General features: G+C 39.7%; 1 protein-coding gene across 4 annotated transcripts in view; it reads right to left on the reverse strand.

Annotated features, from left to right (window-relative positions):
• Positions 1-12,707, reverse strand: part of myo1ca (myosin Ic, paralog a) — a 24,641-nt gene extending 11,934 nt beyond the window's left edge. Inside the window, exons 1-8 of one of the 4 annotated variants that reach the window (XM_063894608.1) lie at positions 12,619-12,707; positions 7,859-8,098; positions 3,324-3,482; positions 3,117-3,232; positions 1,929-2,127; positions 1,633-1,713; positions 796-975; positions 610-708 (exon numbers count right to left, since the gene is read on the reverse strand). In XM_063894608.1, coding sequence (XP_063750678.1) covers positions 610-708; positions 796-975; positions 1,633-1,713; positions 1,929-2,127; positions 3,117-3,232; positions 3,324-3,482; positions 7,859-7,876 — 852 coding nt within the window. In that variant the 5' untranslated portion in view covers positions 7,877-8,098; positions 12,619-12,707. Of the gene's footprint in view, positions 1-609; positions 709-795; positions 976-1,632; positions 1,714-1,928; positions 2,128-3,116; positions 3,233-3,323; positions 3,483-5,519; positions 5,566-7,858; positions 8,239-8,267; positions 8,387-12,618 lie in introns of those variants that run through there. The other 3 variants (XM_063894606.1, XM_063894609.1, XM_063894610.1) reach the window with 3 other exon arrangements.

The raw sequence follows: 12,707 nt of genomic DNA on the forward strand, positions 1-12,707 counted from the left end.
ATAATTTCATTGCATTTTAATGTATGACTTAAAGAAGCATTGCTTAAAAATGTATACTTCCACTCTAAATAAATGCCTTTATGTTGTCATTTCCAGGTGAGGTTAAATATACATTTTGTGGAGAAAAAACCCCTGCAAGTTATCATAATTCAAAAAGTTTCATTTTAGACAAGAATTGCACATTTATATACAGTATTATTCATATATTACACTACTTTTGTAAACCTAAGACTTTGGTAAACCAAAAAAATAGACGTCATGAGTAAATCGGTGTTTTCACACGAGTTTTGAATATTTCCTAAAGTCGGATGTTAAATGTTCGGCTTTATAGCTGATTATCTCATCCCACAGTGCTCAAAGGGGACTGACTTGCATTTCTAGCAAGACCAGAGATTGTCCTGAACATTTTGATATGTAACACATGTGGTGCCATGTTATAAAAAGTATATTTAAAAGGTGATTTAAGGAGATATCTAAAAATCGAGAAAATACTCTTAGACTCCAGAGGGTGTAAGTCTTCCACTTGTTGAACCAGAGACTATTAGTTAAAAACAAAATGTTATTTTGTAGCGTGCATTCCAGTCAAAATCCTTCCAGGCTGTGACTCACCTGCACCTCTTCCTCTGTGAAGCCAATAACGGACAGCGCCTTCATCACGACTTTCCAATTATTCTTGTCACTGACGGAGCTGAGTCTGGGACAGTTTCCCTGAGCAGGACCATAAAAGATTACAGCACAACTGAAGAACAACTGCATTGACCTCAGTTTAGAAACAAACACCTGCACCACACACACCTTTACCAGATATTGGTAGCTCTGAGGGTTTCTCTCCAGGCCCAGTGTGGTGAGCATGTCGTCGTCCCCTCCATCCAGCAGCTGGTAGAAGATGTGGAAGTTCCTCTCGCCCTGGTTCTGGTGCACCACACGGCATTTCTCCAGCAGGTAGTTCAGGATGTGGCCGCCGACTGGTGCCCCCTATAGGAGAAGTTACAGAAAAACAGCAACTATTAAAAGCAGGTTTAACTAAATTAACTCTGTTTATCAGTATGATTTAAGCCAGGGGTGTCCAAACTACGGACCGGGGGCCAAATGCGGCCCGCAGGCCATTTTGAATCGGCCCTCTGCAAATTCTGAAAGTATAATGCAATATGGCATACAAATAAAACTTTTGCTTATCTTATATTGTACTTCTCAAATATATATGTTCAAATATATTAATGAGCATAATTTCAAATAAATTCAGTCATTTAAAATATTTTCTAACAAATCTTAGTTGATAAAAAAAAACCCAATAACTTATTTCTATAACAAGCTTGAGATGTAACCTTCATATTTACTCTTCAATCTGAGGCTTCTGTTTTAAGGAATGAGCTGCCAACACAATAAATGAAACCCTAAAGACAGACGGGATGTAGGCTGTTGTTTTCTGAACGCGTTTTCAAGTATTGCGCATTATTCACCTACATTTGATTTGTTTTGCTAACTTAACTTTTGAGACAATATTCACCTCTATAAGTGACCCAGCTCTCCCTATATTTTCTGTTTGTGGCCCTCAGTGAAAACAGTATGGACACCCCTGATTTAAGCGCATATGATTACTATAAAACTTTTTTGAAAACAGGGAGTGTTTACCCTAAAGTCAAACTGGACATCCATGTATTTTCCGAAGCGGCTGGAGTTGTCGTTCCTAAATGTTTTGGCGTTCCCAAATGCCTGAGTAAAGCAAACAAGCCAGGAAATTAGAGGGAGGAAGAGAAATTAAGAGCACAATAGAACCAAATCAAACAAACAGGAGAAAGCTTAAACAATATTAACAAATAAAAAACAAGCAAAGGTCCTTCAGATTTCTCAGATCGGACGGATAATATCATATATTGTAAAAAGCAATATGTCTAAAGTGTTGTTTATTGGGTTTACAGGAGTAGTACCTCCAGGATGGGGTTGGACTGCAGCAGCCGCTCACCGAGGGCAGCCATCTGATCGTTGGTGGGGCAGGTGACAGCGTAGTAGAGGAGGATCTTCTTGGACGCCTCTGTTTTCCCCGCTCCGCTCTCACCAGATATCAGAATACACTGGTCCTTCCTCTCCGTCCGCATGGCCCGGTAAGTGTTGTCTGAAAGAGCATAGCTGAGGGGGGAAACAACAACAGATCAACGAGTTGAAACGTTGTGGAATAAAGTCACACAAACACTGTTACTTCACCATTTCTTGATTTGATAAGAACATTTGCAGTGTTGGATCCTTCACCCACTGAGCTCCACGTCTCTGGAATAACCTCTAACTGCCATCTCGGAGGCAAGCTCGGTTCATCATTTTAAATCAACGCTGAAAATGTATACGTTTTCTTCCGGTTAATCTGATCGCTCCAATGTTTACCAGCTTGGTCACCCAAATCACAGACTTGTTGACAAGCCAAACAATCCCTATAAAGCTTATATGATATCTGTTTTAAAAAACAACTAATCTTAACCTTGTTGACACATTAACATTGTGACGTGAGAGCGTGTGTACCCTAGTATGCAATATTGTGGATAACGTGTACTGTAAGCAAACTGAAATTGATGTTAAACTGAATTTGAAGTTGAATTTCAGTCAAAAGGTCTGTAATGACGGATTAAAATTGTAAAGTCAGTAGTTTACATGCTTGTTATTAAACATATATTTGTAAAACAACATTTTCTTACTTTTGAAGAGACAAGCTCTTTACATTCAGAATTTTTTCTGTTACTTTGGACATTTATTCTGTTAATAATATTAAGGAATTTAGAGTTAAAATAATTAATGAATTAGGTGACAGTATATAAAATGATATGGATATAATTGTAAGTTATGTCCCTAAAACTATTGAGCTATATGTGGAGGTCTCATTACTGCTCTTACTACTCTCTTAATGTCTTTTATTTTCATAAAGCACTTTGAATTGCCTTGTGTTAAAGGTGCTTTATAAATAAACTTGTCTTGCCTTGCCTTAATAAAGAAATATATTTCATAGATGCCTCAATAAATCCAGTTTGAGAATACATTTAGCAATTTATTCTTTTCAGCATACTGTGTGAATATTCGCAGGGCAGTTTCCAGCAGAGGACTAAATGTGTGAGGACCATGAGGGGACTCACATGTGCGGCGATATCTCGTAGAAGCTGACTCCTCTGTAGCGCTCCATCTGCTGCTTGGAGTAAATCTCCAGCTCTTTGTAAGGGTTCACCGACACCAACACCGAGCCAATATACGTCTGCGGCAGATCATTAGAACACATTTAGCAATGTTTCACCACACCAGCTGATGTGTTTTGGAAACATGTGAGGGAAAATGGGCTTCATTACGTAGATGAGGTTTTCCCCGAAGCGTCTCCGTAGGTTCGCTATGAAGGCTGCCTCGCTGTGGTAGTTTTCCAGCAAGACAAAGTCCTGCACCCCCACCCTGTCCCGGGCCGTCAGGGCACTCTCCATCACCAGGCGCACTCTGCCTTCAATATCCACCTCCTGCAGGAAGAACCACAAGGAGGGACATACAGACATGAAGCACCTTAGTCACGCTTTCCAGATCATGTATTTTATATGGGGGCTCACTGATAACTTATTCACAAAGCAGATGAAAAGAAGATTCCCACCTCCTAAAGATCTTTCTGGTAGCAGGAAAACATTTTCAAACACTGGCTTTTGAGAAACACTTAAGCCCCTAAGGCAGGGCTTAAATAAGTAAAATAAAATTCAATACAATTCCATTTCATTTAGCTGACACTTCCGTTCATAGCAACTTACAATAAGTGCATTCAATCATCAGGATACAATTATTCATATTTTTTCGTATTTGATGAAATTATTCACAAACAATACATAACAAAATAAACACATGTACGTACATAAATTAACTACATAACAGTTGACAAATCTGAGATAAAATAATAGTAATAATAACACAAATAAAAGAATGGATACAATTTTAATACTATAAACCATTATTATAGTGTTCTATACTTTACCCATTTTTCCCATCTTTCCTCAATGACATGCATCTGGTTTCTTATTCTCATAGTCGTTTTCTCCATACCATAGATTTCATTTACTAGATTATCCATTGTGAGTTAATTAAGTTATTATCTTTTAGTCAATTCCTTGTTATTTGTTTAATGATTGCTATCCTTATCACGAGAAATAGGTATGTATCTTGTTTTTCAATTGCCTCTGGTGTTTTCCCCAGTAATAGGGTTAATGGGTTCTTGTTTAAAGAGATGCCAAAGATATTTGACATTTCTCTTAAATCTGTTTCCCAGAAGTGACCCAAAACATAATGTTTATCAGGATTCAAATTAAGTACAGCGAAAATCTTGCAAGTAAATTAGCTTCAAGTAAGGCAAAAGTGCTACACAGAAATGAGAAGTGTTTGGTAAACTCATTACCTCATATTTGATTTGGTTCTTATTTGGTTTATAGGGCTGGGCCCCTCACTAGAGGTGAGGTATATAGCATCAAGTTAAGTCATAAGTTAGCTAAATAAAATGTAGGTTGTAAATGCTTTAAGAAAAACACCCTACATCACAGCTTCATTTTGTTACAATTTATTTGCAACTAATTTCTTAAAACTTGAAGCCTGAGATTGGGGGGTCAAATAGGAAGGGTATATTTCAAGGGTGTTATGAAAATAACTTATTGGGCTGTTTTTAATCAATTTAAATTAGTTATCAAGATTTGTTAGAAAATGTTTTTAACGTAAATTAACTGAATGTATTTGAAAACTTTCTAACACATTAGTACTATGTAATATATCTTTACATATATATTTAAGAAGTGCAATATAAGACAAGCACAAGTTTCATGTGTGGGTCATATTCCATTATACTTTTGAAATTAACTGAGGGGTCAATTAAAAATGGACAACGGACCACAGTTGGCCCCCAGGCCACAATTTGGACACCCCTGCTACTGTTTTTCATGCTGTGAACTCTCCCAATGGATGCAATAACCACTATAGAGCAGCAGGGGGCAGAACAGGCCTTATCCCATTTGTTCTGAGGCATGATACATTCACCCAGTTTTGAAAGATTTGACATCTGGCGCCTAGTCAATATACCAATAATTACCACATGATTATATTACAAGATAGAATCCATGTATAAAGAGAGACACGTTTTGTTTTTTTATCTTGAAAACATCAGGAAAAATGTCTGCAGACTTACTGACCTCACCATCAAACAAGACTCAAAATAAGAACAACTCTACTAATCCATGCCAAGATTAAACAATGAAGACATTTAGGGAATCCAGATGATAAACAGACTCCTCTAGGACACAATAGTGAGAGAGTGGTGTATGTACAGTACACACAGCTCTATATCACCTGAGGGGATTTAAGGGAAAGTATGTTTACTTGTCAACCACAACGTGATTGCAAAGATGATAGAGCAGACAGGAAATAATACCCCTTTAAGCAGAGAGAAATTCTCAGATATGCCCTAAGGTAAGATATTAACCGCATCCATTTCATACAAAGACATAAAACTGTCAGCAGGTAGTACTCACTGGTGACAAATATCCAACAATCCAGTGTGGAATCAATGCACTGCACCCCAGCAAACCAGCTGCATTCTACTCCACTATCAAAGATACATTTATGAGAGGAGCCTGCTGTTTTCCTTTACACATTTAAAAAAAACCAAGCAGAAGTGGAACAAAGGGGCTAGACTTCCACAGGACTTCTGTTTTTCTTGAATGCACGAGCCTCTCAAGGGTCTCATTTGGCAGCTTAAAGGCGGTAAAGGTCATTATCTCTGAGAACTGGATGCAGCAAAATCCTTTTCCAAACAAGAGGACAACAGTGGAACACAGCCAAAGTGTGAGCGCAAAGGGAAGTCACTGGACTTGTCCCCCCCCCTCTCTGCTTCACCTTGGAGTATTGTTCTCCCACTCCTGCAGGTGGGCTTCCTACAGATAGTAATTAAAGTTCACAGTCAGAATTTCCAAAGGATACAAGTAAAGGAATGTGCGGGTCATGTTGAGGGCAGGCGCTCAGTGGATGCCACTTAATGTTTCTGTGCTGTGTGTCGGCGGCTGGGCATGCTTTGAGAACACACACTGAGGAAACTCTACTGGGTTTTTGCATTCACTGCCAGGAAGACATTTGAATGTGTCCTTACTCAGCTTTAGGTGTTGAGGATGAAATGAAGCTGTAGCCAATTACAACTAGAGCGGAAACGATTATTCCATCAACAGAGAAATAATCACCAACTATTTTGATATTTGTTTATTGTTAAAGTCGTATTTCCATGCCAAAAATACAGACTTCAAGATTTTCAGGTTTTTATCATATCAAATTAAACAGAATATCTTCTGGTTTTGTACTGACAAAATGAGACATTTAAAAAAGACATCAACTTGGACTTTAAGAAACTTGGATTGACATTTTTCACTAACTGTTGGCATTTTATAGACCAAAACAATTAATAGATTGATCGAAAAAAAAAATGTATTTTAAATTTTAAAATGTCATCTTCCTTTAAAATCTGTTTCAATCTAAGAAGTTGTCTTCTGTACCCTCTTCTCCCCTTTTTGGTTTTATTGTTGGTTGTAAAATGTATCAATATTAAATGTTGGCTTGCACGAGAGTTCTAACTTTCTCGAATTAAACCTTTATTGATTCATGTGGTTGCTGCCTATCATATATAATGTCACAAAGCTCGCTGTAGGCTTGTATGTTATTATGAATCTTATAAAGAAGGTCCCCCATGTGTTCAGCAGAAACATCAACCTTTCACAGTGCTTGACGCTGAGCAGTAATGCCTGCCTCTGAACTGAGACAGATTGCTTTGGCATAAAACTCTCATTCCATCCTCCTCAGATCTCCTTCCTTTTATGATCATCTGTGATTATTATTATTATCATTAAGATGTACAGTAGCTTCTGTGCTGGCACTGCCACGCCCAGCCTTCTAAAGTCTGAAACATCCACATGTGTGTAATAATCTTAGCTCTTATATTTCTAAATAATTAAATATGAACTGACCTTCCAAACAGTGTTTTCCTTAAGGACTCAAAAACACAGCAAACATTGTTTTCAAAGATCTCTCCCTCAGCAGTCATGGGTTATATTTTTTATTTGCGATTTTATCACCATCACATGTGGAACAAATTCATTTTTAAAGCCTCGTCCAAAACTATGTCTTGCTCTACCACTGGGGCAGAGGAAATCTTAAAGGAAGTGGAAATAACTGAAATGGAGACACATCACCTACAGGGTTGGGATGGAGATATAAGCAGAATATAAAGTCATTCTTGCAGCTCTGTTGTGAGAGACCTGACCTGAGGCCCTGTTGTCACAGCAGTGAGGGTCTAACTGTACGGAGCTTCACAGGGAATTGGACTCTGAGTGGGGGTGAGCTTCAGTGTAGGTTTGTGGCTGCTGCAGCAGTGACATCCAGAGGGGAGGCTCACCCCGCAGTGAGACTTGGCTCCAGGCCCCATGACTAAGCTCTGCTGGGCCGACTACATTTGGATTGTCTTCCTTATAAGGCCTGCCCCTCCACTCTGTCCCAGGGTGAGCTGCTCTGGTACCACAGCTGGCTCTCTAGCACTGGTGTGCCAGTAACGCAAACGGTGGAAAAATACCAAGTTTATCTTCTTTGTGTTGCTTGGGTTGAATCTTAAACAAAAACCAAAATATGCAGTGACTCATGCACAAAAAAGGAAAGGAAAATAAATCTCTAAGTGACTCATTGTTCTGTTTTTCTTTTCCCCCCATGAGACACAGAGGGAATTGGTGGATCGGTTCTGGTGCTTCACTGTGTAAGGACACACATAAAATGCAGTGTGCAGCACTAAACATGAAAAACACAACAAGGAGCATCATGGTAGTCAGGATCTTACCCTGCCTTGGTACCTCATCCTGTCCTGTTGTTGTTGGAAGACCTCTGATCTGGTGGTCCCCCCCAGGCTGGCGCTCTTCCTCCCGTGTCAGGCAGACTCCTCAACTGTAACTTCTCATCCACCTTTGCCCATGGGCAACAGACTTCAACTTATCTTCTCTTTTTTCCCCCCACGTCGGGCACTTTCTCACTCCCTCTCAGCTTTAGACTCCAGGTCTTTCCCCCTCTCTGCTTGGCTCCCCTGTGAGGACAGAGCATACACACTTAGGCCAAAACACAAACAGCTCCTCTTGTTTATACATTCACTTCATCTTCCCTTTGACAGCTCAAGTAAATGCCTGCCTCTCCGTAAGTCCTTCTCCTTCCCTCTAAATCACATCGCATGAAACAAGGGCAGGAACTCCACTTACACGTCACACAGATGAAAAAAAAGTAAAGGGAAAGTAAGCTGCTGGTGGGAGCCAGAGAACCAGAGCCGAGAGGGCTTGGAAAAATTTGCTAAGAGCCCCAAACTAAAAACATGTAATCACTGTGCAGCTATATAAAAAGGGGAAAAAAACACAAATCACATGATGAGATCTCACTACATTCTTTCTTTCATTCCCTCCCTGTTCAGTTGGCTCCCTCCCTTTTCTCCCACAAGCTGAGACACAGACATGGGATGTGAGTTATGGAAGTGTTTCACCAGCAACACTGACGGTCTCCTAGTGACAGTCCTTCACCGCTGAGGAAATAACTTCCACCATCATCATCATAACATCACCCTGCAGATTTAAAGGGTGTTATTTTTCTGATATTAGTCTGGTCCTCCATAATCCCAAATGTGTGTAATGTTGTCCAGGCCTCTTTCAGAATACAACCTAATATTCAGTGATAGTGATGTTTGTAGGGTATGTCAGGTGCCTCACTTTTTTGACATTTCTGGTGAGTGCTGTCAAGGCCACATTGTCTCTGTGAGAGAACAGCACCCCCCTCTGGTTTTTCTCCCCGTCTTGGTGCTCTCACCCCATTTTCCCTCACTCTGCTTCTACGCCTCACTCACTTCCCTTTGCCAGCATCATCAAATATCCAACGCTGAGGAATCTGAATAATGTGACCCAGATGGAGAAAGCCTCGCTCTCTTTTCAGGCTGTCTAAAGAAAGATGGAAAAAAATCTTCACGCTGCTACCTCCCGAACATTCACACAACGAAGGGAGAATTGACACTGGCGCGTTTATTAAACTGTTTAAAGATCTTGTTCCACATGGGGTCACCTCAAACCTCATTAAGTTGGCTTGCCTCTTTTACTATGAACACTCCTGCCAGGTCTGCCCTAGTCAAGTCAATTTTATAGATATCGTAAATCACAAATTTGCCCCAAGGGGCTTTACCCTATTTCCTCACTTGAACTGTTGCACTCACGTTTCCTCACAGCTTTCTTTATTGAAAGTTTACTTTGCGTAACTGCATTCCTCCACAACTGCATGTGCTATATTCTCACAGTCCTCACCTCAAATTATCCGCAGGACAACTGTCAATAGATCCCAACAATCAAAGGAATGAGTTGTCAATTTAATTGTCACAGAAACAATGACTACAGCATAATGGTGGTTAATGTTGTGTTCCTCTATCCAAGCTGAACAGAGCTAAGACACATGGTCTGTGTAGCTCTGGATGCGCTGTATGTTTGCTTTTAAATGCTCCTTCTGTGAAAAAGAATACATGCTGAACTAGTGTGCCTATTGTCGGGACCAATGTTTTTTTGAAATACGAGAACAGTATGTTAAACAGGAGTTTATGTTAACAGGAGCACCCTGCATCAATGCCTGGCCTCCCCAAGCTCCTCTTTCAGGCTAAGCTTCAGGGCCCTGTTTGCCTCAGCTGAGTGTCATATGTCATACAGGACTGTCCTTTAGTCTGGACCCTCTCTCTGAACACATATAGCAGGGAAGACTTCTCTAGCAACTACTGCTGACTTGTAAAAGAATTCCATCTTCAGTAGACTTGTCCAACAATGTCTTTACAGGTCGCAAACAAAAAAAACAATCAAACAACTGCAGCTGATCCTGAACACAACTAGAGTCCTCACTCAGACAGTGGAGGGGATATTTGGCTACATTATGAAACCATCTAGACCTCTCAGGTCATCTGGGCAGGTCTGCTTTTCGGTCCCAAGGCAGAATGAAACATGTAGAAGAAGCGATCATTGTTTATGCTCCATCTGTCTAGAACAAACTCCCAGAAACCTGCATGTCTACTAACTCTACCAGTTCTATTAAATCGAGGGTACATAATTTTGTATATGCATAAATAAAATAAAATAAATTCAAATTTCTTCTTTATCCTCTAAGGTGAAGATTACTGGAGGCAGCCATTATTTATACAGCTAGTGCCATTTGAAATACACTATGCATCTATTTCTCAGATATGTTGAGAATGCAATGTTTGAGCATATGTGGTTATTGCTCAAACTGTTAAAGAGTCATCAGAAAAGTGAACTTGAAGATTTTGAGGGCAGAACTGTGCAAAGACGTCTCAGACAGAATATACGGCAGATAGATCGCTGGCAGCTTTTTTTGACTTACTTTTGAAGGGCGTCCAAGAAATAGCATATGTGACCACATGCATGTGGAACACATGAGGGTTCACCTAACACATCTGGCGTGTCTACTCTGCATCTGGCCCAACCTTTCTGCTAATGAAATAAAAAAGATCACTTCATACAACCCGTGACAAACTACAGTTCCACGGTAGACAGCACTTTAACCACCTATGTTTTTAATGCATCCTCCTGCATTATTTTCCAGCTGAATTTTTTTTCGATAAGTGTTCCTATCTTTGTTTAGCAGTTCCTGTAAGAATGATTTCCTTCCTAGCTGTTTCCTGATGTTCAGGGCCTTCCTCCATGACCATTAGCTAAGTTCTCAAGTGAACTATACCTTTCTAATGCTTTCCAGAAATCTAATGTGTTATGCTTCACTACAATCTATAGTCTGCTAAAAAAACGTCTTCCTCTCAGAAGTACATCTACCTGCCTACTAGTAATTACAATCACTTCTGTCAAACTCAGTACCAAAAAAGTAAACAGAAATATATATTGTTATTTTTTTAAAGATGCAACTCGGAGCCTGACTTCAATTACAGATAATTACATTACACCTCAAAACTAATTCTGAACATCTGATATAATATGGAACCAATCCAAAGAATCCTAGCATAACTCTCCGCCCTCATAAATTGACTGCCTGTGACATTGTTTGAGTTTGAGGATCAGCTATCATTTCCCTCATTTTGTATTTAAATTGGAAAGGTATTCCGATTCAATATAACACTGAGTAACTGAGAAATGACGGTTGGGCAGTTTGGAAAATAGTTTTTTCACCCTTCACTTTTTGCAAATTCTCTCTCTCCCTATGTCTCTCACAAACTACAGTCCAGCAGTGGCTCAGTCAGTATGGGCTTGGACTGGGAACCGTAGGGTCGCCGGTTCAAGTCCCCAACAGACTTGAAATATGGAAAGTGGACTGCTACTTGGAGAGGTCCCAGTTCACCTCCTAGGCCCTGCTGTGGTGCATTGCTCCATTGCTCCCCGGGCGCTGCACGATAGCTGCCCACTGCTCCTAGTACTAGGATGGGTTAAATGCAGAGGACTAATTTCACTGTGTGTGCTCTGCTGTGTGCATGTATGTGACAATAAAGAGGGTTTCATCCTCCGATTCTATCTTCTAAACTCATGGAATAAATGAGATAGTGGATATCAGATAAAAAGGGACATGTATAAAGTTCATCTGAATCTCTTTATGCTTGCATTTACATCATAGAAAGTATCTCTTTTCGTTGACTTGATATGCTGCATTATTTATGATTCAGTGTAGAGCTATTTTGAAGATAACTTAAAAATAAAGAGCATATTCAAACATTGTTTGGGTAACCTAACCTAGCTTTTCTTACTTTTTAGTATGTCCTTGGAAGAGACGCTTTTTCGTGTCACCTATCGTCCATCTGCACTGCGCTCCCTCAGCACCCATCTGCTGACCCCGTTCTCACCTCTGCAGCCTCTCATCCCCCAGATCCCTGTTACACCACAAGGGCTACTAAACTGATCAAGATGTAAAACAAAACCCGTTGAATCTACAAGCTGTGGAAAAACTTTTGTATATGTTTACAGGAATTAAGAAACAAGCAAAAATAAGGAACACATATCTACTTGTGGATTTTATCTTGTGTGCTTTCTTTTAACAATAATAATAAACACATTCAAAATGACGAAGATGTTTAAGGGCAATAGTGTCACTTCCGATGCATGATCACTGGGATAATAGAAAGCATGAACTTATCATGTTGTTCTTATTTATAGAAAGGCTTAGGGCTCAGCCTAGTGGTAGTAATATTAATGACACTGAAATTAATCCTACTATGCCTCTATATTTTGTGAAAGGGGTGGATTGCCATTACATTTGGAGCCAGAATGAATTCCTAATGAGTTTGATGACTGCTAAACTTTTCAACCTGTCTCACAAACAGATGAAATTTCACACTGACTTTTCTGAAAAACAATTACAGAACTCCAATCTGTATGCAAGTTTTTCCCGTTGTAGTATTTATTTTTATCAAAGTATATCACTTCTTGTTTCATTAAAGCCTATCATCTCAATACTTTTTCTCCTAAAGTATGCATCTTGCACATCCCAAAAATATTCACACATGCATAGACACATACATAATAGTATAATGCACATGCATATCTGTAATAAACCATAAACACATGCAAATAAACCTACCTGGTGCTCCTTAATTGTCAGTTCACCAGCAAACACTTTCTCCCATATCCTTCTCCAGTAGCAGTCTGGTGCTAGTGGACACACACTCC

Source organism: Eleginops maclovinus, chromosome 11, assembly GCF_036324505.1.
Source record: "Eleginops maclovinus isolate JMC-PN-2008 ecotype Puerto Natales chromosome 11, JC_Emac_rtc_rv5, whole genome shotgun sequence".
Classification (NCBI taxonomy): Eukaryota; Metazoa; Chordata; class Actinopteri; order Perciformes; family Eleginopidae; genus Eleginops; species Eleginops maclovinus.